Source organism: Oryzias melastigma, linkage group LG14, assembly GCF_002922805.2.
Source record: "Oryzias melastigma strain HK-1 linkage group LG14, ASM292280v2, whole genome shotgun sequence".
Classification (NCBI taxonomy): Eukaryota; Metazoa; Chordata; class Actinopteri; order Beloniformes; family Adrianichthyidae; genus Oryzias; species Oryzias melastigma.
Window position 1 is genome coordinate 18340573 of NC_050525.1, and position 26597 is coordinate 18367169.

At 41.7% G+C, this 26597-nt stretch overlaps 3 protein-coding genes and 1 long non-coding RNA gene across 10 annotated transcripts; 1 reads left to right on the forward strand and 3 right to left on the reverse strand.

Annotated features, from left to right (window-relative positions):
• The first annotated feature begins 123 nt into the window (after positions 1-123).
• Positions 124-12910, forward strand: LOC112142749. Of its 5 annotated transcripts, none has more exons than XR_004949095.1 (4): positions 124-518; positions 2314-2755; positions 2859-3223; positions 9544-12910. It is a non-coding gene; the product is annotated as an uncharacterized LOC112142749 (long non-coding RNA). The 5 variants fall into 5 exon arrangements; XR_004949097.1 differs by having other exon boundaries at positions 2432-2755; XR_004949096.1 differs by having other exon boundaries at positions 124-426.
• Positions 1731-4778, reverse strand: zgc:165604 (uncharacterized protein LOC792578 homolog). The gene is made up of 7 exons (XM_024266308.2): positions 4054-4778; positions 3427-3581; positions 3283-3349; positions 3068-3199; positions 2844-2999; positions 2590-2712; positions 1731-2523 (listed from the first exon to the last, which is right to left on the reverse strand). The coding sequence occupies exons 1-7, from the start codon at positions 4115-4117 to the stop codon at positions 2321-2323; spliced, it is 900 nt and encodes a 299-aa protein (XP_024122076.1). The 5' UTR covers positions 4118-4778; the 3' UTR covers positions 1731-2320.
• dlat (dihydrolipoamide S-acetyltransferase (E2 component of pyruvate dehydrogenase complex)) lies at positions 5780-11190 on the reverse strand. The gene is made up of 14 exons (XM_024266302.2): positions 10819-11190; positions 9786-9887; positions 9584-9708; positions 9347-9506; positions 8976-9102; positions 8710-8897; positions 8492-8627; positions 8041-8108; positions 7810-7920; positions 7590-7697; positions 7394-7512; positions 6881-7043; positions 6669-6805; positions 5780-6593 (listed from the first exon to the last, which is right to left on the reverse strand). Exons 1-14 carry the CDS (start codon positions 11062-11064, stop codon positions 6464-6466), a joined length of 1920 nt encoding a protein of 639 aa, XP_024122070.1. The 5' UTR covers positions 11065-11190; the 3' UTR covers positions 5780-6463.
• On the reverse strand, positions 12566-26456 carry LOC112142746 (dixin). Of its 3 annotated transcripts, none has more exons than XM_024266306.2 (21): positions 25272-26456; positions 24491-24620; positions 24053-24178; positions 21966-22197; positions 21588-21689; positions 18114-18181; positions 17934-18037; positions 17402-17479; positions 16314-16367; positions 16185-16235; positions 16004-16108; positions 15854-15907; positions 15706-15777; positions 15559-15630; positions 15424-15486; positions 14102-14248; positions 13904-13967; positions 13735-13831; positions 13561-13669; positions 13407-13486; positions 12566-13337 (listed from the first exon to the last, which is right to left on the reverse strand). In XM_024266306.2, exons 1-21 carry the CDS (start codon positions 25332-25334, stop codon positions 13328-13330), a joined length of 1881 nt encoding a protein of 626 aa, XP_024122074.1. In that variant the 5' UTR covers positions 25335-26456; the 3' UTR covers positions 12566-13327. The 3 variants fall into 3 exon arrangements, with proteins under 3 accessions (XP_024122074.1, XP_024122073.1, XP_024122071.1); XM_024266305.2 differs by having other exon boundaries at positions 15706-15774; positions 18114-18187; XM_024266303.2 differs by having other exon boundaries at positions 18114-18187.
• Between the last annotated feature and the right edge of the window lie 141 nt (positions 26457-26597).

Consider the following 26597-nt stretch of genomic DNA (forward strand, 5'->3'; position numbering starts at 1 on the left):
ATTCTGCCTTTGAAATTTAAAAATGTATCATTATATAGTCCTGATTTCACAATAAAATTGTTGGACCAAAAAAAAAAAACAAAAAAAACATGGCTTTGCAATTAAATCGATGCTTAAAAAAAACTTTATAGGAAAACAAAGATAAAATAATAATTATTAAAAGTGAATATTGAAATGAAATTTCCCTTAGTATTCATTTTATTTAAATAAATTAATTTGTTTCTGTTTTTTTTTTTTAAATCTAGAATTAACCATGACATGAGGATCCTCCTTTTAACAAGAAACTGGTACGGTCCAAACAGTCACCCTACAAGACAGACGGTCGTTTACCTGGCCAAAATTTTGTACTGAAGTACCTGAATTTGTGGTCGGGCTTTAAACATTAGTGATGGAGTCAAATTGCTACAGCAAGTTTGAGACGAAAATGTGAGTTTTTATGTTTTTAGAAGAACAGCGACGTGGTGTAAACAAAAGTCTATCGGAGTTTTATGTAGGGCGTCGAACAAGATGGCGACTCGGTAAGAAGCGCGCGTTGTCAAAGAAAAAACTGAATTTGCAGTAATTTAAAGAACAAAACCTATTTTTAAGTAAATTTTTCTTTCCATTCATCGTTACTATTGTCGATTATTGTTTTGTTTTAGTTTATTTTCTTGTGTCTGCGGTTGTGTTGAGTTTTGGCGCAATCTAGTAAGGACGATCGAACGTACATCCGGGTAATTTGGGGCTCTGCGTACATTAAGCATTCATTTGGATTCTAAGACGTCGATCGTTTTTCTCACCTATAAATTCATGAACTATGGTTTCTAGCTATTTTCTAAAGGACCTGCAACCTTAAATGGCAAAAAATCATTGACTAGAGCTACAGAAACTTTTAAACTTTTTAAAAATAAAATTGTATTTCTTTGTGTGACCACAAAGCTACTTATTTATAAAATTTAGATTTTAAATGATTGCAATTTTTGATTTATAATATATTTCTACATTTAACAATTTTAACTTATTTACTTTTGACAGCAGCACATACACCAGGGCTCACAAACCTTTTTGAACCTGAGGTACTTCATGGGTACTGAGTCCTAGGAAGGGCCACCATTTTGAAATAACACATTTTCTTAGTTTGTCTTTAGTTAAACATCAATGAATAATGATACTCCTCTATGTGAAGACACTGATATCTCACCACAATTATCAACAATGACAACAATCTTATACTTTTTTACATTTAAAGAATCTGCAGTTTTGTACTTTAAGAACTTTTTCTTTGAACAACAACTAGACACTGTCGTGGAACAGAAGATATGAATATGTGATTTCTAGTAATAAACCACAATAGATTATAGATTTTACCATCATTCTGCTTAGTTACCTGTTATGTTAAAAATCTAATATTGACAATTTGAAAAACAAACTAACCAAAACTATGAACTCATTAATTATCCAATTTGTTAGCATTTTAATTCAAAATCAGAGTCACATTTGGCTCCAGAACAGGGGTGGGCAAACTCCGGCCCGTTGAAAATTTTCACCTGGCACATCAAACTGGAATAAATTATATTGACAATCCTTATTACTGTTTTTGATTTCCCTGTAATTATGGTGTCTACGTGTTGGTGGTGCACTAAAAAAAACCTTTGTGCTTTACATTCATGTGATGTGTAAAATTTGTGTTGTTTCAGTCAAAAAGTCATATTTTTTGATTATTCAAAGGCCACATGGTCGCAGATATTATGTTTTTTTTTTCTTTTCTTTTTTTTTTCTTAAAGAGGTAGATTAACAAGACGCATCTGCTCATGGTCCAGCGCTTCTGTCAAATTTTACAACCTTATGAGGCCCATGAACTCAAAATTTGCCCACCTCCGCTCTAGAATCTCAGTTCTGTTCTTCACCAGGAATAAAGCTTTGGTCTGATCTTTAATCCCCATCAGCGTTAAGGCTCTGGGGCTTATTTATTTATGATCTGAGTTTATCCTTCGCCTGCAAGACGACATTGGTCCAAAGCTTAACCGCCAAAAACTATGGACTAACTTCATACACATTTTCCTGCATCACAAATAAATCTCTACTCTCATTCCAGAGAGCTTTTCTACATTTCTTTCCAGTCCTTCCCTGACCTGACCTGGTTGATTTCTAAACTGTTAAACTTGAACGTTCTAACAGATAGATGTGATGTTTTTGTGCTACTTCACGTTGAAGTCCTCTGATCTTTTCAGCATTAAAAGCACAACAGTCAGAAGTTGATTGTTTATTTCAAAATAACTAGTCAGTGACACATTTCCAGACATACAAGAACTCAGGATTACATTTTTTTTACAGTGAGGAATCAGACAAAGGAGCGTTTCATCAGTGAGGGGGTGTACCGTATTTCATTATAACACCCCTCCTCTTCCGCTTTCCTCCCTCGCCGTCTTCCGTCCTGTCCGGTGCGATGAAGCCACAGGATGAGCATCAGCAGAGCCAGCAGCAGCAGGCTCATGGCCAGCGTCAGCAGGACGGCCTGCAGGAGGCCGGAGGGACCGTCTGGAGCTGCGGGAACAACAGATGTGAACTTCTCCCCGGGGGGGAGGGCAAAAGCTAAGTGTGGACCCTCACTGCTGTAGATGGACAGGTTGATGTAGCAGTTCTCCGTTCCAAGGACGTTGGAGGCCGAGCATCGGTACAGACCCGACATCTGAGAGGACACGTTCACAATCCGCACTGAGCCGGAAAATTCCCCTGAACCACAGAGAGACATGGAAGTCCAACAAGGACACTTCAGGTTTCTAAAACTCCACAATTTCAACACAATTTTTCAAAAAACAAAAGGTACATAAGGAGTTTTAAAGTCAGGTTTTCTATACACTGACCCTCCCTGTTGACAGGAAGTGGGATTTCCTCGGGGTCCACCTTGGCCCAGCGGATATCCGGAGCGGGGACCCCCTCTGCCACCGAGCAGGACAGCCTGACGCTGCCTCCCAGCTCCAGATCTCCATCCCACTGGCAGACGGGCAACGAGGGCGGCTCTGCAACACGGCCTAACGCTGAATCTCTGCTCTGACAACTTTCACTTTTGATGATCTAAGACACTCACCCAGAACATTCAGCACCAGCTCTCCTATGCCGGGATCTGCAGCCTCGGGGGGGTTGTTCACCATGCATCTGTAGACTCCAGCGTCCGACACTCGAGTGTCGTTGAGGAAGATGTCCGCACTCACAGGAAGACCTGTCATCAGCAGGTAGGAATAAGGTAGGAGAATCTTGTACTTACCACAATAAAAGCATGCATGCTGCTTCCTAGTTTAGCACCTGCAAAAGCCACCCTGCTTATGAGGGAGGGGTTCTCGATCACCTGGCCGTGGTCAAACACGATCACCTAGATGTGATTGAGAAGAAGAAACGTTCAGCTCATCTGCTCTCTCTGTTATACCGACTCGGCTCTGCGAGTCTCACCTGTACGGGACTGTCTGGACTGGAGAGAGGAGCCATGGTCCAGATGATGTTGAGTCTGGAGAGGTGGGAGGAGGTGAAGAAGGAGCAGGGGAGGATAACAACATCCCCTCTGACCACCTCCAGGCTGGACTCCCTCACCAAGACCCGGAGTGCAGCTGAAAGCCCCCAAAGCAGAAGAGATCATCCAAACTTTCAGCTCAGTTTTTTTGTAAACACTCGCCTCCATTACAGTAATCATCAACCCCTACTCCCCCCGGCCCTTTGTGCTGGGGTGGGGGCTGAGCGTGTTAGTGGTTAATTACACTTGACATCTTTGAGGGTTGAGGCAAAGCAATTGGAGGGAGTGGAACAACGAGGCCTGTTCTCTGGGAGGAGCTGGTTCCTGAACGCATCACCAGCATGTCTGTGCAGCTCAGAGGCTCTTTGAAGCTTAAAGCGGCACACATCTCCATGAAAGCTGCTGTTTAAATGCACTCAAAAGTGACACTTCCTCACACTTCTCGCCAAAGTTCAACTTTCCTGACCAAAATATGTGATCATCTCCAAGTTATTTTTTTTTCTTTCTAAATTTTGGATCTAAATGACAATATTAGCAGTTGCTCCAAAGCAGTGGTCAGGAAGACTCACCGTTCTCCGGAGAGGTGAAAGCCGCAGACAGAATCCACAGCATCCACGCTGCAGAGGAGGCCATCGTCCAGAGGAAGCCCGACTAAAGCTGGCCGGAAAAACCAGGCATGCATGAGGAATCTATTGAGCGATGCCACCAGTCCCTCCTCCTCGTTTCTCCCCCCTCTGTTCTGTTTGTCTGCCTGGATACCTCACAATCGGCAGAATTTCAGTTGACATAAATGGTCATTATTTGGCTCAGTGTTTTGAGTTTTTCCAAAAGCATGGACGTGCAGACACACAGATGGTAAAAAGGATGACTCAGAGGGATTCGGTTTTGGTCCAAACGCTCCACTCATCGTCCAAAGGAATCCCAAAGCTGCCGTTCAAAAAAAGAATAAGCCCAGGATTTTCTGCAGCTGTCACTAGAGAGGAGGGAGGTTCAAAGCACAGTCTGTGACACCGGCAGAAAAAAAAAAATCACAGGGTGACGATGATAGCATCCTGCTCTCATGACCTGTGGGCTCAACAACCCAGAGTTGAAGCTCTTTTGATGGATTTACATAAAATGTTTCTCTGCCTGAAGAGCTGACAACAAACCCAAGTGCTAATGCTGCTGCAGCTGTGCCACAAGGAGGTGAAATTACAAGCCAACCTGTCAGATTTAAGGAGCTTTGTGTGATAGCACAATCTTACTCTGCAGCAGACTGCTCCAGTTTGTTAAAAAATAAGGGAAATGGGAAACTCAGGAGATGCAGTGAAGCATCATGTGGCGTTCGACCTTCAGCTCCTAGAAGATGCAGCTGCTTTCCTTTACTTTTCCAGTCACTGGGCAAAGCTCCTCGTTGCAGTTCTTTCATGTCTGATGTGGCAAATACGGAGCCATGAACATGACAAATCAACCCATAAGGATCCACGGTGACTGTGCAATTGAAAAACAACAGAAGTGTGTGATGTGGTTCACTTTGTTAGCGTTTTGTAGACACAGATAAGCATATTATTTGTATTTTGAGGGCACAATTGGAAATTTGGTGCACATAAATTAGTATTTTGTGCACCTAAAGTTGCATTTGTGGCCACAAATTAGCATTTTGTGAGCACAAATTAGGATTATGTGGGCACCATTTATATATTGTGCACACAAATTAGCATTTTAATTGGCATTTTGTGTCACTATTAGTATATTGTGTGAACAAATTCTCATTTCTTTGGGTTACAATGAGCCTTTTGTAGACACAAGCAGCGTTTTGTTGACACAATCGGTATATTGTGTGTGCCACTCACCATTTTGTGAACACAAAAATATATTTTTATGCATTTTGTGTGCACAAATAAATCTTTAGTGGCCACACATAAACCTTTTGTGGGCACACATTAGCATTTTCTGGGCAGAAATAGCATTTCATTAGCATTTTGTGCACACAAATAGTGTTTTTCTTGGGCAGATTGGCCTTTTGTGCACTCGATACTGTTGGTGTAATTGAATTTTGACACAAATTAGCATTTTAGTATGTTGAATTCCCACTACTGCCAACAAAATTTCAATTTTTGTACCCAGCAAATGCTAATTCAAAGTTAATTTGTGTCCACAAAATGCTAAAATTTGAAAACAAATAATTATTTTGTGGACAAATTGTATAGGTTTGAGGGATCAATGCATTTTTCTTTGTTTTATGTCACGTCCAGGGCTCTGTAGAGAATGAAGAACGTTTAAAAAAAAAAAAAAAAAGGCAACAACAGCAGCATCTCCAGACAAGTTTGAGGGAGTTTCCTTTTATTGTCTGGAAGATGTACATAGAAGAGTTTCCAAACAACAGTTCTGTATTTTAATTGTGAACCACCTTCGTATGGTTCTGCGTGTTCTGAGCTTCACATACCAATGGCACCAGGTTGAAATCCCCCCAATTTATTCAAATAAAAACTAGCACTTTGTGCGTTTCAGCTTTAAGAGTATTTCAGAAACTAATAAAAGAAAAACTACAGTGAGAGGTTTATTTTCAAGAGGAAATAGTATTTAGATTTTTTTACCTGATGTACATAAATATACAGAACAGTAAAGAATACTGTAAACCAGGGATTTCAGCTGAATGGTCAGGTGTGTGTGTGTGGGTCTGCACATCTTTACGTTTCCTAAAGCTTTTAAAAAGATAAACTGCACTTCCTCTTCACACAGATTGTTGTGCAGAAACACACAGACACACAAAGACGCCTCTGGATAAACACTTCCCTTTGATCAGTTGCAGATGAAGCCGCTCCCCATTTTTAGATAAATTAAAGCTAATTCTGGTTTGAGATGAGGGGGGGCCACAATAAATAGAAAGGAGGGACAGATGGACAGACGGGTGGGTGGAGTGATGTCGCCTCTGCCTCTTCGGGGTAACTGGGAGTGACCTAAAGGCGTTCGTCCTGCGCAGCAGCGTCTGCCAGCTCATCACAACAGCATGGTGACGGGTTTCTCCAGGAACTTCCGGAACTCCGCCAGCCACTGGGCGCCCACCGCCCCGTCCACCACCCGGTGGTCGCAGCTCAGCGTGACGGACATCATGTTGGCCACGTCAAACCTGCAAAAATCAGAGCGTACGTCCTTTTAGCTGCCGGTACAGATCGGTGAAGTGCCGCCCTGGCGTCACACTGACCCTTTCTCATTGTCGGCGGGCAGCAGCCGTTTCTCCGAGCCTCCAACTGCCAGGATACAGGCCTGGGGGGGGTTGATGATCGCGGAGAAGTTCTTGATTCCAAACATCCCTAAATTTGAAATGGTGAACGTTCCTCCCTGAAGAAAGAAAAACCAGATCATGCATTCGACGTTCATGCGTTACCGCACAAAACGGATTCACAAGAGATTTACCTGGAACTCATGAGGCTGCAGCTTCCCCTCCCTGGCTTTGGCAGCCAGAGCCGCCACGTCGGCGCCGATAGCAGCCAGGCCTTTGATGTGGGCGTTGAACACGATTGGCGTGATGAGACCGTTGGCTGTGCTCACTGCCACGCTCACGTCCACCACATGATTCCTGGAAATAATCTCTAACTGTCAATACTGACGGGCGCCGGTCACACAGCACACGTGTCCGGCCTGTGCTGAGCCGGACGTGCTCTGAGCGCCCTCTGCTGGCTCCCAGATAAAAGTGCACTTCAAAATAAAGGCTGGCATGACCTCATTAATAATTTGGTTGCTATGGAAATGTACCATGGATTTCCCATTCCAACTTTTTTATGGAAAAAAAAATATTTCTACAACTAATAATTTATGACTTAAATATTTTTATTTAATATAAAATTATTAAAGACTTTCACCTTTTGCTGAACCTAGCTACACACTTCCTGAAACAAAGCAACACAAGCGGTTTGTTTTCCTACTCACTGGCGAATGACTGTGTCCATCCAGGAGGAGTTGCATTCTGGGACTTTGAGGCAAGCCAGTGCGCTGGCTTTGATAATAAAGTCGTTCACACTCAGCTTGATGTTCTGGGCTTTCACCTCCTGCAAAAGCAGAAGCGGCGCATTAGTTTGAGCCAAAACATCACATGTTCAGAGGTGGAACAGCATCACAAACTCGCCTCATTCAGCTCCTTTCGAAGCTCCAGTACTTGGTCCATGTTGACGTCTACAGACAGGTAATAGTGGGGGATGGTCTGCTTGGACTGCATCAACCTCTGAGCGATGACCTGTAAGGGGGGTGAGATGCATAAACGTGCACTCTGGTTTACACTTTAAAGTCCTGGTGAAACGTTTTGGACTCCTGCTGGCAGAGAGGAGAAAGCCGTGCGGGGCGCTCACCTTGCGGATGTTGCTGATGGGAAAGTCTGTGAAGGTGCCAGCTGGAGCAGCGGGCGGAGCAGCAGGTGAAGGAGGAGCTGCAGCCGCTGGAGAGGGAGCAGCAGCTGCTGCCTGCCCGTAAGAACCAGTCGTTTGGCATAATGAAGGATAAAAATCGTTTATTAGAAAAAATATGGTTTATTTTCATGATAAAATAAAAACAAAAATAAAGGAATCTGTGACTTTACTCACGGGTGCAGCCTTTGGAGGAACGAAGCTTTCAATGTCTTTCCGAGTGACACGTCCATCAGGTCCAGAGCCTGAACAGGAACCAGAAATATTGTTTTTCTATATGACTTCCATGTCCATACATGTGCACATACACGTATGCACATATGTATGAATGAACATCGTGCCATTATTCATTCAGTTCTCAATCTCTAGGTGTGGCTGCCAGTACACAGCGATCAAACCGCTGACCATTCAATCATTGGTCGACCTGCTCAACCACTTGAACCACCACTGCCCCATACGCATATATGCATTGATGTGAGCATAAACATCTGTATGCATGTACGTATACATGCATACGCGTGTCACCTGCTAACATGCATGTATTTATTTATAGTTTTTTATTTTTAATCAGAGGGGCTAATTCTTTCCCTGAAAATTTGTGCACATGCGTTGTGTTTTGGTCACCTACCGCTGACCTGTGCCAAGTTGATGCCCTTCTCAGCTGCCAGTTTTTTGGCAAGTGGACTGGCGAACACACGCCCTTTCCTGGGCGCTGCAGGAGCTGCGGCTACAGGAGTTGGTGTAGCAGCTGCAGGAGATGCAGTCTATAGGGGAAGCACCAAAACAAAAATTAATAAAGGGCCATATTTTACTAAAAGAGGGTCGTTTTCTTCATTTTTGTCTCACCGCTGCAGGAGCTGGAGGTGGTGGGGGCATGGAGACCTCTGCCACACCGGTCTCGATATAATCCTTAAAGGCACCGATGTCGCTTTCTTTTTCTACTATGATGCAGAGCGTCTGTCCCAGAGGAACGTCCCGAGTTCCCTCCGGGACCAAGATTTTAGCTAAATATCCTTCTTCTTGAACCTCGAATCCTGCAGACAAACACACAGAGTGTCAGGTCTGTTTGGGTCACGCTGTTCCGTCTGCAGCAAGAGCCCACTTGGGTTTACCGATGGTGGCTTTGTCAGTTTCAATCTCTGCCAGAAGATCTCCTTCACTGAGCTTCTCGCCGACCTTCTTCTCCCAGCGCTGCACCGTGCCCATCGTCATGGTGGGAGAAAGAGCCGGAAGTGCAATCTGAAAACAGCACAACACAATAGTTCAAAAACACTCCTGTCCTTTGGGCCAGAAAATGTGTTCAATCTGCAAAAGGAAATCGTGTTTCTGATACATTTACTGTTGCATCCCTATAAGATGCTTCATTATAAGCCAGTTCTGCAGGTAAACATCACAACCACACCCTGAAGGAAAAAACCTACAGCTGCGATTGTAATCAAACTTCCACCACATCTGCTGGTATTTGCTGCAGGAGCACGCCTACCTTCATGTGTGGCGGGTAGGAACTGCCCGGAGCTGCAGGGGGCGGAGCAGCAGCGGTTGCAGGAGAAGGGGGTGGAGCCGAGGCTGCAGGGGAAGGAGCAGCGCCAGTGGATTTGATAGAGTCCAATGTCACGTCCTTAAAGGCTGCGATTAGGTCTGGGCTGAGACGAAAGACGGATATGATTTTTATTCCAGCAGGAGTTTCAGCTGCAACCAAACCTGCGTGAGAACCACTGACTTGTCCACGGTTATGCAGATCACCGATCCAACGTTGACGTCTCTGGTGCCTTCGGGAACCAGGATCTTTGCCAGGTAGCACTCCTCCAGCATCTCAAAACCTACTGTGGCTTTGTCCGTCTCCACCTACGGAAACAGAGATGACCGTTTCATGATTTAAAAAAATTAAACTGAATTTATGAAATATTGTGCGACCTTCAGACCTCGGCTATAAGGTCGCCCTCGCTGATCTTGTCCCCCTCCTTCTTCTCCCAGCGGGCGATGGTCCCGGTCTGCATGGTGGGTGACAGAGCAGGAAGCTCCACCTGCAAAAACCAAAACAAACCCAAAGTGCTCAGCGAAGACGGCTGGAACAACCTCCACGGACGAAGAGCTAAAATAAACAAAACCACTGGGCATGGCTTACTGTCCATCACACCACATCATCCCACTCTGATGAGCAAACACAAATGATTTCAACACATCTGTGGACTTAATGAAAGTCACAGAGATCAACAAGCGGAAGACAGCTAAAAATACAAGAAGCATCCAAACATCCACAATGAATCTGAGGATGGAGAGAAGATCCTGAAAAGATATTTTTATCTCAGAGACCGAGACAAGGTCCTTCAGCTTTATGGAACACAAAGATGCTTTTAGATTTATATTTTAGAGACCAAGTTCTACTAAAAAATATGGAAAAACTGAATCTAAAATATATATTACTACCGACTGCTTCCCATTAAAACACCTGTTTGATAATCTGAAAATACCTTGATAATTTGATCTAATTTCCAGTTTTAAAGTTTGGCTTTCATTATATAAAATTAGAAAAGTTTTTTTTTGCTAACAATAAACTTAATAAAGACACAAGAAGTTGCAATGGTGGAAAACTGCTGTGGATTTGATGTTATTGTTCATAATTTAGTTTTTTGGTTCTGATATTAGACAAAAAGTATAATTGTGATCAGCTTTTTTAACATGTTGATTATTATTATTTTCAATTATAAATGTTGATTTTTAATTGATAACCTAAAATCACTGCAGTGCAGGACCACCGTCTATTTCCTGGATCTGAGTCGTGATGTAACAGAAACTAAATTGCATTTAGAGGCCGAACTGTAAACACTTTGATTTATAAAGGATTTTAAAAAATCTGCAGGTTGGGAGCAGTTCACCTTCACCCAGCTGGGCTGAACCAGTAGCTACGGTGAACACCGGAGCCGCGTGACCCTGACGTTCGGTTCGAAGCCTTACCTTACTGTGGGGCGGCAGACTGTAGAACCGTATGTTCGGGCTGGAACCCACCAGTTGGGAAGACCGTAGCAGGCCGGCTCTGTGACTGTACACCGAGCCCAAGGCCGACGTTCGTGACCCGGCTCCGCCGTGTAGCCGCCTCTCACCGCTGGATCTGGGACGAGAGCCGAGCGCGACAGGCCGTGCCGGGAGGACCCGGGGCCCGGCGCGAGCACACGGCCGGAGCCGCAGCAACAAACGCAGCATGTCGACTCGAAACGGAGGCCACACGGAACCAAAACAAAACTGCCCGAGACCACGGAAGAGAAGAGACCTTCCCCGTTTTCTAATGACCTCCTCACACGACACTTTACGGCTCTCCTCCAAGGGTTGCCGTCAGTGCGCTGGAGGTGTCGTAAACGCTGCTGGTTCTAATTTCGATTTAAAAAAAAAAAAAAAAAAACGTTTCAATAATTATGAATATAAAATAAAAAACAAGAAAAAAAATAGGGAGAAATAAAGAAAAAATATTTTACAAACGATACATTTTCAAAACACTAAAATATGTTAAATTTCAAATTAACTTATTGCAATCCCAAAAGTGGCCACACGGTAGCAGTATAACCTCATTATCACTCTTGGGCAAATTAACCTTTTTTGATTCCCTCACACAAACACACTGGTTTAAGTACTGGGGGGTTGAAAAAAAAAAAAGCATTGCAGACATGTAACCCATTATCCATGTCTACTATCATGTCTTTGTGAGGTGCTAAATATCTTTTTAGTAAGGTTAAAAGGTGTAAAATATCTTTTTAGTAAGGCTATAAGATGTAAAACAAGAAACGTTATTAAACTAATATTGATCTTACTATAAATACTCTAAATTACATAAAATAATTACTAAATGAATCATATATTAATTTAAATGAATAAAAAACAGATTATGAAGTTTCTTCAGGAATATTTATAGCAGGCAGTTAAAAAAAATGGAGATTGTCATCAAGTTTTTATATACTTTATATATTTTGTAAACATAAAATTCCAATTTATCCTGAAGAAGTATTTAGTTGGTGTACTTCCTACACAATACGTTCATGGTCTATACTAGTATACTTGTACTTCAAGTGTACTACTTTTCCTCAGCCCCTGATTTGATTTAGTCAGAATGGATCCTACACAATTAAGTTACAAATTTGATTTAAAAATACACAACTTTTGAATTAAACAAAATGTTTGTGTACTGGAATTTAACAAATATACATTTCTGAAGTATATATCAGCTTGTATGTGAACATTAAATCATTTAAAACAAATTTTGCCATTTCTGTGGATCTGCACCAGCTATATGTGCCATATCGCTTGAATCTTACTATTAACATGTTTGAATTAAGACTCAACAAAATTAGTTTGCTAGTAGGCTGCTGAAGTTAGAAACTGGGAAAAATATGATGCGCTGGGGTTCTGTTTTATATTCTCCTTTACTTACCTCTCCTCTATTATTTATTTAATTTAGTCCTCTGTGCTTCTTTTTGGTGCAGTGGGATTCATATGTTGTTTCTCTTTTCCACTCCCCTTCGGGAGAGTTTTCAGATTGAAGCCCAATGAGGCAATTGTTTTGTGATATTAGGCTAAATAAATAAAATTGAATTGGATGCGCCCTCAATCTGGAGATCAAATAGAATTGGGAAACCTTTCAAGTTTAGTAATTTGTGGTTAAACCTTCATAAAAATGTAGTTTGACAGCTCATCATAAAAAAGAAAACAGACATAAAAAAAGGACAAATTTATTTGAAAATATCTAACAAAAGTAGCTGTGTATTATTTTTCGTAAACACACAGTACAGATAGTTCTTAAATAAAAATACAAACCAGAAACCAGCAGAAGGCCTTGCTGCCAGCTGGTCGCTGAAACTCACTGGTCTACAGCGGCGGGACTCCAACAGAGCAGGAGAAATAATCCATCCACAAATATATACACACATGCAAACATCCACACTTTAAACTGCTCTGAAACACAAACCTCCAACATAAAAACAACCTTATATATAATCCAGTCATAAAAATACCACGAAAATAGAAGTTTGGAGTTTTTACACAAAAATAAGAAAAAAAAGTGCAGTATTTCAACAAACAAGCAGAAGATTCTCTTCCCTTCACAGACAAACTGAAGTTCTGCAGATGGACGTATAGAGACCACAGTTATCCATTTGACTCTCATTTAACAGAACATTCCATTATAGACACCGTTTAAAAAAAATGAAAAGTTTTCTTTTGTTCTGGAATAAGAAATAACACTTCAGTTTAAAAAATAAAAATGCTGCTTCCTGAAAAGATCCCGGATGCAGCAGTGATGTCCACAAACAAGGTTCAACATTCGTTAAAGGCTAACTCGGAACACTGCTGGGGTTTAGAGCTCGGGTCATGAAGGCACTTGTGTAGAAAAGCACATGGAATCTCTCTGGAGTCCGTTTTGGGGTCCTCGGATGTGCTTTGGCTCAGGAATCGTGGGAGTGTGTCCTTCAGCCTGAAACTATGAAGGCCTGAGAGAAGAAGAAGAAGAAGAAGTGATGAACTGACCAACCAGAGAGACGTGGAGAGCCTCTGCTTACCTGTCCTCCCCTCGCTCCTCCTCCAGCCACGCTACTATTTTCCCCTCCCACCCTGGAACAAGCGCTGCATCGTTGAACACCTGCACACAAACACATCTTCATTAAAATAATAATAAAAATAATTAAAACTCATCACCAGGTGAATCTCCTTTACCTCCTCTTTCACGGTGCCAAACTCTGGGTCCAAAGCTTTAAAGTGGTACCGGTAGTTTCCTTCTCGATCCACAGCTGCCTTAACATCCCTGAGAGTCACCTCGCCCAATCTGATGAGCAGGGCGTGGCTCGTTTCACTTGGATAACAAAAAGATGAAATATCTCGAACACCAACCTCTTGGGTATGTTGATCATTGAAGGAGTCAGGGACTTCCCGGTAAAATAAAGGATTTTCGTTGAGGACGTTGAGCCGTTGTGGGACTTGAAACTTTCTGAAATGAGCATCAACACTATTGGGTTAGTCTGTGGGTTACACCTGAACACGTGTCGTTGGCGCTCTTTACTCGTGGAAGGCCATAAGTCGGAGTCTGTGTGTTGATCCTTCCGTCTTGGAGACTTCCCTCTTCCCTGCAGAGATTGACGAGGAAGTTGAGAGCTACTCGAACACATCACCCTCCACACAACCCAAAGCTAACGGCTGTTCCACTTCGACAAAAGATACTAATCCTGAAGTCTGGTTGATATGTTCAGCTGGTGCGTACCCCGTGCGTGTGCAGAGCGTGCAGTCGGTCCATGAGTGACACGATGCCCTGCTCCAGAGTGTCCAGGGTGTGCTGCTGAGGGTCGTGGTCCAAAAACGTGTTCCTCAGACTCCTCAGAGCGTCCTGCAGCAGCTGGACCTCCTCTGCCTGCAGGAGGAGTCACAGGCGCTTTTTTAAATTAAGGTACAGTGAATAACAGAAGAAACTTTATCCTGAGACTCAAACTGTATTAAAAGACACACTCTGATCATCTTTTGATCTATTTTCAAAGTGTTCCCAGTGGTTTTCTAATGAGGATTATGACATTTTCTTGGCAAAAAAAAAGTTTTCCAAGACACAATTTCTGCAGAGCAGCAGTAGTTTTTAAGAAATTTGCCTGAATTGTGGGCAGGACTGTTGATGTGGAGTAAACCCCACCCCCACTTCCCTTCCCAGTTGTAGAGCAGAGGTGGGTTTTTTTAAATAAGAAGATCCCATCAGAACCCATCATGCAACTTAAATGATTTATTATTTAACTATGTCGAAGGTCAAAGTATCTTTCAATTCTAATTTTTTTTAATCTAAAATCAACATCCTGGTGCATTTAATGTACTTTGGAACAGAGCGGGATGGAAGTGAGCAACCACTCAGAAAAGGAAAAGCATCCAACAGCATAGGAGGCGGGGCTACCCATTAGACCACACCCCTAAAAAACCCATTGACTGTTAATGAGAACTGGACCGAGTGAGTGCGATGTTACCCACAGAAAGTGGCTTATTTCTGGCTTCAACCAAATGAAGTCAATTCTGTCACATTTACACAATGTGGACGCAGATATGTTAAAACCAGAAATTGTCCGTAAGCAGTCCTGAGTCAATGTTGCTATGGTAACCACTAGGAGTGAGCTTGTTAGAAAGTCACACCCCCATAACTTGAAGGTGGGGCCAAGAGAATCTGTCCAAATGTTCAACATGAGACCACATGCTTTTATTGAGACATCTGATTGGTCCGTTTATAACAAGAATAACCTGCACTACAGGAACAAAAATAGGATTAGCAAGAACATATAAAAAAAGGAATCAGAGCAAGAATGGTTCTTCTAACAAATATAATGACTGAACAACAGCTGTTTATTTCTCTATAAGGGATTTTGGCTTCTTGAAACCAGCAGGTACTTCCTGTTTAGACTGTGAGGGGGGAGGAGTCACTCAGTCCAGTTCTCTTATACAATCATTGACACTGGGTCCAACAGGCTTCTTTTCCTTCCATGAAATACTCTTCTCTTCATACATGAAAGTGGATTTCAAAGCTCTACAGAGGTTCTCAGTTGGAGCCACACTTACGCCTGACACCTGAGTGGAGCTTCCACAGAGAGAATATCCGTTGTTTTCTGGGTTGGTTGGGATCTGACAAAAGGAGAAGGAAAACGTGAGCTGCGTGTCACAGATCCGTGTTTTCACACCTGCAAACACCTGTACCTTCTGGAGGTTTCCACACATCAGCTCCTGCAGAACGCCACCTTTATGTTCCAACTGTCTCTGCAACTCCGTCTGTTAAACCGAGCGCAGCTGCTCGTCAAGACTCGTAAATAAGACTATGAACTTTGCTCTTTAGGGAAAACGCACCTGCAACTTTCTGCTTTCTTCCAGCTTCTGTTTGAGCTGCTGAAGCAGTTTGTCTTTCTGCGCGATGTCCTTCTGCCCCCCAGCAGACAGAAACATAATCACATTATTAAACCAAACTCACAGGACCAGAAGAAAACAGAGCTATTACCTTGCAGTCGCCCCACAGCCTGTTGCTCTCCTCCAGCTTCCACTGCAGCTCTGCCTGCAGCGGAGAACACCGGTGTTAAATTACAACACAAAGGACCCGACTGAACACAGTGAGCTGAAAGAACACAAACTCAAGGACTTTTCTTGGTACATTTTGGTTGCCGAGTTCCTCCTTCATCATACTGGCTCTGAGGAGCTCCTGCTTCATCTGCAGGATCGACGCCTCCTGAGTGCACAGCCTCTGCTGCTGGGCGTCCTGCATGCCAGCAAACACGCACAGAGCTTCAGCTTCATCGTGACATCAGGAAACGTGAGGACACAAGACGTCCTACCTTGACCGCCTGCAGGTTTCGCACCTCCTGCTTACAGCGCATCAGCTCCCTCTACAACAAGCAAACGAGCCAAGCGTCATTTCCAAACACTCGATTTGTGTAACTTTTTTTGAAGTTTGGAACGTTTACCTTCAGCTCTCGGACCTCCTCCATGCTCTGATCCAAACGGCTACGAACGACGACCTGGGACAAAAAAAAAAAAAAAGAGAGAGAGAAGTTGTGTGAGAGCCACAATGTAGGGAGGATAAAGGGAAATTGATACCATGGAAGACGCACACTCAGATGGTGAGAAAGCAATGTGATCAGGGCGGTCATGAATAAAAGAACCGAGCAAAAAAAAAAAAAAAAAAATGAAAGTTGTGAGCAATGTTACATGGCCTGCAGACACTACCCCCGCCCAGTGCGCCTCTTTTGACCCGTCCTTATTGGCTGAGCGGCTGCTGCACCCCCCTCACTCTCGCCCTCTGAAACAGCCAACCTGGTAACAACTGCATGTAACAAATTCATTCAACTTTTATTCAAAATAGCCACTTTCCTGTTGGGTTGTCTCCATAGCAACAATTATATTTTGTGGTCGCCTGGGGGTGATGAACAGGTGGGTGTATTTTTTAGAAGAATTGCCAAAAGTACATTTTTAGATTTCCTTAGCAACTGAGGTTTTTGGTTAACCATTTTTCCCAAATAGCTTCCCAATGATGATTGAGGAGTTAAGAGGCGATAGTTTGATAGTTTATATTTGTAACTGGTACTAAAGGTGATTTTTAAAAAAGAATTTAAGATGGGGACCCATTTCTGAGGTCAAAGGTCAACAAAAATTCTGTTTTGGCCAAGTTTTCCGTTCCTGTAATCGCCAATTTTCACACTGACACAAAACAGCCGCCAAGCCTTAGGTCCTTTGGTCATCCCATAATAATTTCAAAACTTTTTTGATATCCCTGATATGTATGTTTTGGAATTTTTTGTAACCACATAAGAGATTTCGGCCCCAATCATTTTTTCTATGTCTCCTCCCACTGTGATGTCATTGATTTTGAGGAGGGCTTGTGGCTCACTATAACTAAATTTCACTGTCACAGGGTACTAGGTGTGAGCAAATTTTGGAAAGTTTTTGAGCATCTGGTGGAAGTGACATTTTTTGCTCAAAGGTGCAGTAAGAAAGAAGAATCAGTCAGAAACAGTCCTTGCAGTCCAGGACTGCTGCAGGACGTAAAAATCACCAGATGTTGTTCGGGGTTTCCTGGCTCCACAGCTGCATCGTGCTCCTCCTCGGGCAGCGCGCCGCGCAGCAGCAGAGCCTGCAGGAGCAAAGAGAGAACCACATGATGGAGGTTTGGACTGGAAGGACCCTGTGGCGCGCTGAAGCGTTCACCGGTGTCTGTATGAAGCCTCAGCTTCAGGAAAAAGGAGTAAATGCAAACTTTTACTTCAGAAGCGCTTGAACTGAAAGTTCTTTAGTTTCCAAAACATTAGACAGAAAACAGAAGCACAAATGCAGAATTGGAGCCAAAAACTAACCGACTTGTCACAAGATCTGCTCCTTATAACGAAGGCTTTTAAGTGGGAGTAAAAATAAATCGTCTAGTTTTTAGATCTGGTCAGCTGAGAGGGAAAAAAAAGGTTTTATTGCAATTCCTTTTTTTCCCCATTAAACCTTGGAGCATATGAGATACTTTTGTGAATAAAGTAGAAAAATATCTCAAAATAATTGTAATGCATCATGAAAAATGTCTCACTAAGCGATGTTCCTACCTGCAGAGAGGACACCATGCTCCGCGCCTCCTGCACCTCCTTCTCCAGTGAATCGCTCAGGGAGGTCTCCCACTCCGACTCCTGCACAGCCCGAGGCGACTCGGCTGCACACAGAGACACACAGGAAAGAGTCACCTGCTGGTCTTTAGATGCCAATAAGGCGTTTCCTCGTGGACGTACCGCTGCACTCGGGCTGCTGGACGCCGGACGCGCCGCACGGCTTCAGGGAGGTCAGAGGACTCGGAGAGCTGAGGCTCCAGAAGCACAGAGAACACACGGTTAAACATCCAGATTTTCTAGAACCTTTGAGGGAGAACCTCCAACACTTTGATCTTCACGTGAGGGCGTGACTGCAGCGTCTGGAGGACACGTGTGCAGAGAGCGCGGCGTGCACACAGCAGCAGACAAACAACTTTATGGATGTTCAACACAACAACACTTTTGTTCCCTCCATCTCCTGATCTGAACTCCACACTTCACTGTACTGAACGGCACTTTTACTTCTTTACATAACCAGCTCCCCCAACAGGAAGTACAATTAGCCCTTTATTTTGAAAGAACAGTTGATCAATGCTGAGTGTGAAAACAAAACAACACAACGTCTGCAAGAAATCCTCCTTTTTCTCTCCTCTAGCTAAACACTGCTGTGTTTGATCATGTGAAGCTCGACAAAAACAAAGTGCCTCCCTTCTGCTAAAAATTGTGTTTTTGACATGTTCTTGTGACATTTTTCTCATTCATTCAGACTCATCCACTTGTCAACAAATAGAACCATGTACGTTTTTGTTTTCCTCATCTGACTCTGTATCTGCTCTCCATTTTTGTTGCACCCCTAATGTTAGGTTGGGGGTGTGAGGGGCTGCAGTGAAAGAGCGTTAACAGACGGATGATGGCCCTGCCTACAAGTCAGAGGTGAATGTCTAACTACTACCGCTCTGCAGAAACTATGTCCTTAAAACAACAGATTTATTGATTTTGGCTAAACAGCCTCAACATCATCATTAATAGACTATTAGGAAATAATTCTATTAAAATAGGTCAAAAGGCGATTGGAGACGGATTTTAAGCAGGGAAATTGTTACAAAAAAAAAAGCCAAAATCTGCAGGTCAGACTTGATAGCCTTCAGTAAGTCTGCATCATGTTAAAGTTTATAACAACACAGTTAAAGCAGAAAACTAAAAGTTGTCTGAAAGATGTCAAAAGAAAACATTAGGACTTAAAGTCTTAAACAACAACACAAAAAACCCACCATGATTATCGAGATGGTTGATTCTAAAACAAAGCAGTAATTCATTTCAAAGTAAAAAAAAAAAAAAAAGTAATTCTCTTCTGCCTGTTTTCCATGATTTTCTATGCTTTTCTTTTCTTCGTTTTTTTTTTAAAGAAACTCCAATAGTTTTGTATTTTTTGTGAGAAGATCATGATTTGGGCTCAATAGGCAACAACAGTATCTAAAATTCTCTCCATTAATTATTTATATACAGATTCAAATAATTCATGTTCTTAAATTGGATGATAAGACAAGGATTTAACGCACTGAAGAAAATTTACATTATAATACCAAAATACACAAAAACAATCGACATGTTTGAATGAGCGGTTAAAATCTGCTGAAACAGATAGAATGTAACATAAAATCTGTTAAAAATGTTGATTTAAACTTTAATTAAATGAAAAACTGTGAGTGAAAACAACCACTACTAAGGAAGGCTGATAACGAACAACAAAAACAGTTATTGATGTGACTAATATAGAAAAAACTGATTTTTATACATTGGTTCTGCCTTTCTCTGATATTTTTCCACAAGATAAAAGTCTCATTTTTTACTGTTTTTATGTATTTTTGTCTTCTTTTCACCTCGTGTTGTCCACATTTTGGTAATGTTTGAAAAAGTTCTACCTTAATTATCCATAATATAAAAGTCTATAGTCATCAATGTGACAAACTATCTTCAATCTAAAGTCCTTTACTTAATAACTTAACTTCAAGAAATGTTTTTAACACGGAATCACTCCTAAATAGTGATTTCAATGTGAGTAAATATAAAATAATCGCCTCATAACATTGTAGAGTCCAAACAGCTGCTATGACAGATGTTTTTATCAAAACATAAAAACAACATAAATTTATAAGAAAAAAAAAAAACATAAAAACCTGGAGTGGTTCATCTTACCATTTAACCTGTGCCCCCCCCATTGTGGTCTTCAGGTAGTTTGGTCTGGACAGAACATTCGTCAATCCTGCGTCCTGCTGTGCATCTGCAGCATCAGCAGCTCAACAAACCCATGATCGTTTCTCCGTCTGCTGACAGACTCCACCCCTCACCCTTAAGCTGTCAGACGGTTACCATGCCGACCCAGGACGCAGACAGAGATTTCCTCTGCGTTGCTGCGGCTTACACATCCTCCTCCTGCAAAACGTCCCACCGACAACCAACGGCATCACCAAACGACTCGACGCGAACCAATCGACACGTGTCGTCAGCAAAAGGCTAAAAGCAGCAAAACATGTGACTGAAAAACAAGGATCGTTTCCACTTCTGTTTTCACAGCTCTCCCATAAAACAGGACAACGCTTGGAGTAAAGTCATGTGCTCAGTCAGGCACTGGGGTACAAACCCACTAAAAAAAGGCAATGAATGTTTTTTACTGTTTGATTAGTGAGCAGAAAATAGATTTAAGCACATTTCACACAAACATAACAGAGCAGACAGTGAGAAATAGTGAGGTGGAATATTCAAAGAGACTAATCTAAATAAATAGCAAGAAGGAAAGTTGAAAAAGTCATTTAAAGGAAGTTTAAAGCTCAAAAACCATAAATATTTATACTCTAATGCTCCATATAATAATATATTTGCTAAATCTTTATTTTTTAATTAAATATTCGATCCATTATTCAGCTTTAGGCAGAGATTTTTTTTTATTTTTTTGAAATTTCCATCCCAGTTACTTCATGTTAGGATTTAGTCTGAATTCTACACACAAATATTCTGACCCCTGCTGGAGGACATTGGTATTACTAAATTGTGGCACAAATTCATATAATCAATCAAATTGAACCAATAATGGACATTTATTGTTTTTTTTTCTCTTTTTTATTCTTAACATATAATATTTTAAAGTTCATGTCATTTTTTTAAATAAATTGAAACATTTAAATTCCCCATAGTTATCAAGCCATCAATCTTTAGACAGACTTTTTCTAATCTGGGACAAAAAACTGTTTATTCTAAGAATCTTTGGACAAAAGAAGGAAAGTCACTGACAGAGATGTAAATAGATATTTTGTTTGTTTGTTTGTTGGTATTCTCCTCAGTTTTGCAGTGTAGCTATTTAAAAAAAATGTTCCACACTGCAGTAAAATAAGTGATAAGTCCACAAAACAAACCAATCTTCTTCACAAGGCTTCATTTGTACCATTCGGGTGGAATATCTAATGTGTAAAATGTAGTTATTTTTACAGCTGTGACCAACAGATGTACAGACAGATATCAAGTGCAAATCAGGACGTTAACATCTCAAAGAGCTCAGGCATCAGTATTATTTTTTGTGAGCTTGCTGGATAGTTGCTCTACACAAACCACAATCATCCTACAAACAAGGAGCTTTAGCACAGAGAAACTGGGATCTCCTGGCTTCTGCAGGGAAATTACCTGCTGGACTGAGCGGGGTCCTGCTCATCGGCTGCTCCTCGCTCATACTGCTCAACCAGAGCTCGAACACACACGCTGGCATCCTTAGTTGACCCGAGGCCTCTGAAAGATGGGTCAGAGATAAAGGAAAGGGTTTAAACTCCAGGCAGGAAGTGATGGGTAATGATGTAAAGTGTCCACTAGAGGGCACCAAAGATGAGAAGCTGCTGATCTGTCAGCTAAACCAGATGTCACCAATGAACCCGTTTGTTTAGACAAATGCTTAATTCTTTATTTAGTCTCTGAACTAAAAGACAACTGTAGCTGTTAAACTAACTCACTCTGAAGTTTGGGATTTAAAAGAAAGGTGAATGATTTTAAAGTAAACTGTTTGCATACCCGTGAATTCTTGTGGCCCTTATGGGAAGTGATGCGTCAAGCCGGGCCGACACCAGCGCAGCCGCGGCGCCTTGAGCCAGTGCGACGGTGGAGTGAGGGTTGTGGCCAGAACTAGATTTTACCAAGCCCCTCCCACTTCCTGAAGCGGCCCTTTGATTGGCGGAGGGCTTGAAGTGGGCCGCCAGCGCCAGAACGATCCTCATTACAGACTTCAGGTTCCCTTCAAGGACATCTGGGAAGATCAGAGTAAGAGAATACAGTATTCAATAAATCCATGAAAGACAGAGCTCACTTCCATTCACGAGAAAACAAAACCATTACTGTTGTCACTGAGTCAACAAATCATACAGATAACAACAAAAAAACTTATATTAGCCTCTCAAGAGTAGTTAGCGCTAACTTACAATGAATGCACCTCAGACTCAAATAAAACATTTAATATATTATCTTGTGACCTTAAAAAGCTTTACTTTGACATGAAAAATATAAATAAACATATTTCTCTATAATAAATGAATAGTTCCAGTGTACTTTAGCTAGGTTGCTAATCTGTGGCTAAATTAGTTTGCTAACTCTAACACTTGCTTACACTCTTACGTTTTCATCTTTCTTTTGCTTAAACCCAACTCCTGTTTTTTGCTAAGCCGTAGTGGTTTTGACCAAACAAGAAACAGGAAATTACGTCAGACTATTTCAGCAGAAATATTCCTTCAGTGTCACAATGCTAACTAGCAATGGAGCCATTTTGCTAACTTTGAGGCTAAAAGCAGCAGGATGAAGGTCACTTGGGTTCATTTTAATTCCTTTTCTTGCAATTTGTTGCAAATCCAGGTCAAGTCGGAAGTTTTTAGTCACAAGTCAAGTTTCAGGTCTTAAGTCTCAAGGTCAAAATGGACTCTCAAATGTCACAAATTAAAATTAAAGTACTCTGAAGACCCCAACAGATGAAAACTGTGTTTTTGTTTTAACATGTTCTCAGAGCATTTTTATGATGATGGAGGACATATGTTAAGAAAATTAATCTTAAGTATTTATGTATTAAAATTGTTGTGAATCAGGAGCAGACAGGTCACAAGCTCCCTGCCGTGGACTCAACAACGGGGAGGGGAATTGGGGTGGGGATGCTGCACACCAACAGTCTCGCCCACAACTCAGAGGAGAATGTTTGATGAACTCCTGCAGCTCTGCAGAAACTATGTCCTAGAAAATAACAGGATTTAAATTTTGGCTAAAAACAATCGTAATTAGATACCACTGGGAACAATTCTAAAGTAGATAAAAAGAGGTCAGGACAACATGTTCTGATGTGTTTTTTTCTTTATGGTATTTAAATTAATTAGAACGTTGCTGGATTTTACATTCCAGCAAACAAAAAAGTATTTCCTTTTTCATTTGTTTGTCTTCTCGTAATGTAATAGATTCATATTCTTTTTTTTTTTCAAAACAAACAAATAAAATTCCAAGATTCCAAGCATGCACTTGTGTGATTAAAAAATAAAAAAGACAGAAAAGTTTTATGATTTTAATCTGAAATTTAGAAAGTTAATGATCAAACAGCAGCTTTGTAATTTCCAAGTGCCAACTCGTCTGTTGGAACTGGTTCTGAAACTTGAATGTTGTAAGAGCACACCCATTCAATTTCAAAGTGCCACTCCAACCATCTCTTGATCAATAGTGAAACCGTTCCCAGTGGTGTTTTAATTATGATTATACACTATTTAGTTAAGATAATAACAAATAAAACTATAATTTTCTAGGACATAGTTTCTGCAGGAGGTAATTAGAAATTCACCTCTGAGTTGTTAGTGCAGAGCAACCCCTCTTTCACTCCTTGTTGCTGAGAGTTCTCTGTTTACATGCTCTCTTGCTAGCTTACAGCTCTTCACACCCCAACCTAAGATTAACGAGGCAACAAAAATGGCGACCAATATTGGAGCTAACCAGTTTTGAGCCAGACGGCAGGTCAAACGAGGAAGACGTTTTCTGCTTAACAAGATGTGTTAATTTTTTTGTCTGCTCCCAATTCAACTTGAATTAAAAAAAATACTCAGAAATCCATTTCCCCCCCCAAAGTATTTGTGATTTACCTTTAGCGGATATGTGAGGCATGTGTATGTGTCTGGAGGAAATGAAATGCAGGACTTCCTCCACATTCTTCCTGCTTTCCTCTCTGCTTTGCGGAGAAACGAAGACGCCATCCAGCACCACACCAGCTGATCCAAAAAAAAGGAAAGGAGACAAACATGAGGGTTTCTGGGCAGCTGGACCGGAACAGCTGAGAGAGACCGACACTAATCAGTAACAGGGCTTTTCTGTTTGGGCTTTGCTGCTACAACACAGTGATTTCTGTTCTAATTATGGTGTTTATTTGGTGAAACATCATTTATAGTGAATGTAAACAAGCAGATCAGGATATTTTGCAATTAAAAAAAACAAAGTGTTGCATATTATATTTATAAAACCCCAACATAGGAGGAATGTTTGATCTATTGAGAAATCTTGTGAAACCACGTGAATTGATTTACCAACTATCTCTATAAGCTGGACCAGAACCACTCCATCCTGCAGATCCCGCCTCAGATCCTTGATGGGTTTCAGGCCCGGTCGCTTCCTCAGCTGAGCGTTCACCCAGGACACGTACGCCACCAGTTGTTGCTGCAAGGTAGAGAGGTCAGACAAACACGGAGGCGGCGCTCAGCGAGAGGTCATGAAAAGTTTAGGGACCGCTTGCCGGATGCAGGGATTAGGGAGAAATCAGGATCCACATGAGCGTTTTTTGGGGGGCGCCAAATGAGGCTTAGGCCCATCTGGAGCCTGATGATGCTCAGACAAACAGAGCCTTTGTTTCTGATGTGGGGAGCAGGGGCGGGAAGGGGGGGTCCATTGTCCCAGGGTGCTGTTCTGAGTTGAGCACAGCTCAGCAGTCCCCTTTTGGACCCCTTTTTCTGGACTCTGCCCACATTCTCTGCTGTCTCCGGGTTTACGACACCTTTACCGGTTTGTCACGTGACAAACTCGTTGTCCTGGATACCTGTCTGAGAAGAAGCACGTTTTCCAAACAGAGGACTTGCCCTTTTTATGCTGCTTTTTTAAATGCACTCATTAGGTGGTCGGAAAATTTGACTCTACAGCTCTGAAGTAATTGGGATTCCATAAAGTTAAACTACAAGGTTGCATTTAACTGAGTAATTCTTGCTGCAATGAAACATATTTAAGCATCATATTTTGTTTTAATAAACACTCAAAATGCACAATTATCTCTAAAGTGGAGCAGAAAAGTTCGACGTGGAGTTCGGGTCGAGTTACCTCGCTGGAGCTCCCGTGCAGAACCTCATCCAGCGCACTTCCTCTGGAAAGTGAAGCGATCATTTCTGAGCCGGAGACCCATCAAAGAGAGCCAGCCGCCCTCTTATATCCGTCCGGCGGCCGGTACAGTCTCCGTCACCGCCGCGGAGGGATACGCTGGAGCCACCGGTACACCGCTGCGGACGGGGCTCGTGCCGTTTGCTCGCTTACGGTTCCCGTTACTCAGCCAGTGACTTTTTGTGGTTGTGAAGTCAGCTAGCAGCGGAAAACCCAGAACTTCCGGTCTGACTATAAAACAACAAAAGCGACTTCCGGTATTGTGGTGGGGCTGCAGTTCACACCTGCGCACATCACACCAGAGCACGAGGAGACGAGTAAATCCAAACTACTCTTGGTCACAAAGAGATTTAGCAGTATTTGGAAGAACATGTTTAACAAAAATGGAATAGCGAGATGTATATTCCATTGCCATACAACCATTAAAACACGTCTACATTTTAACTACATTTGGAAAAATTGTGCTCATGAAATAATCAGAAATTGTACAAGACTACAAAGATGGCGGCCCGCAGGCAATTGATTTTAAAGTACTAAATGGTGCATTAAAAGTAAAATGGATCGAATCCTTCTTAACCAAATAAGAACAGTGTTTGGTTTTGTGTCTCCAGATGTTTATTTGATAAAGTGGAGGGACCACTGTTTGTCCTTAAATGTGATTATTAGATAGAAAACTAAAAAAAAAATAAATAAATAAAAATAAAAAAAAATTGAAAAGTAACTATTTAAAATTCACTGTTGCTTCAAAAGTAGAACAAATTCATTTAAAGATTTTGAAGAATGTATATCCAGTGGAATGCTCAGAGTGAGATTTGGTGTTGAATGTAATGATTGTGCTTTCTGTGACACAGAGACTGAAACCACTGAACACTTGTTCTACTATAGTTCATACACAAAGACTTTCTGGACAGACTTTGTAAACTGGCCCTTTCCTCGCCTCCAGCTACAACTCAATCTCACTTTGGAAAACATCACATTTGGGATCAGCATGAAGGAGTCACAAATTATAAATAATTTGTTAATGGTTTCAAAAATTTTCATTCATCCCTCAAAATGGAAAAAAAGTCAGACCAGCTTTCATAGTTTAAGAAACAGCTACAAGAAAACCATACAGAATCTTCGAAATGTATGGAAAGTAAAAATGCATTAATGAAAATGTTTGAAAAATTTAAATTACTATGAGATCTAAAAAAAAAAAATATTTGTCTCGTTTGCAGGTGGTTAAACAACAAGACAGTCAAAAAACAGATTAAAAAAAGTACATGAAAA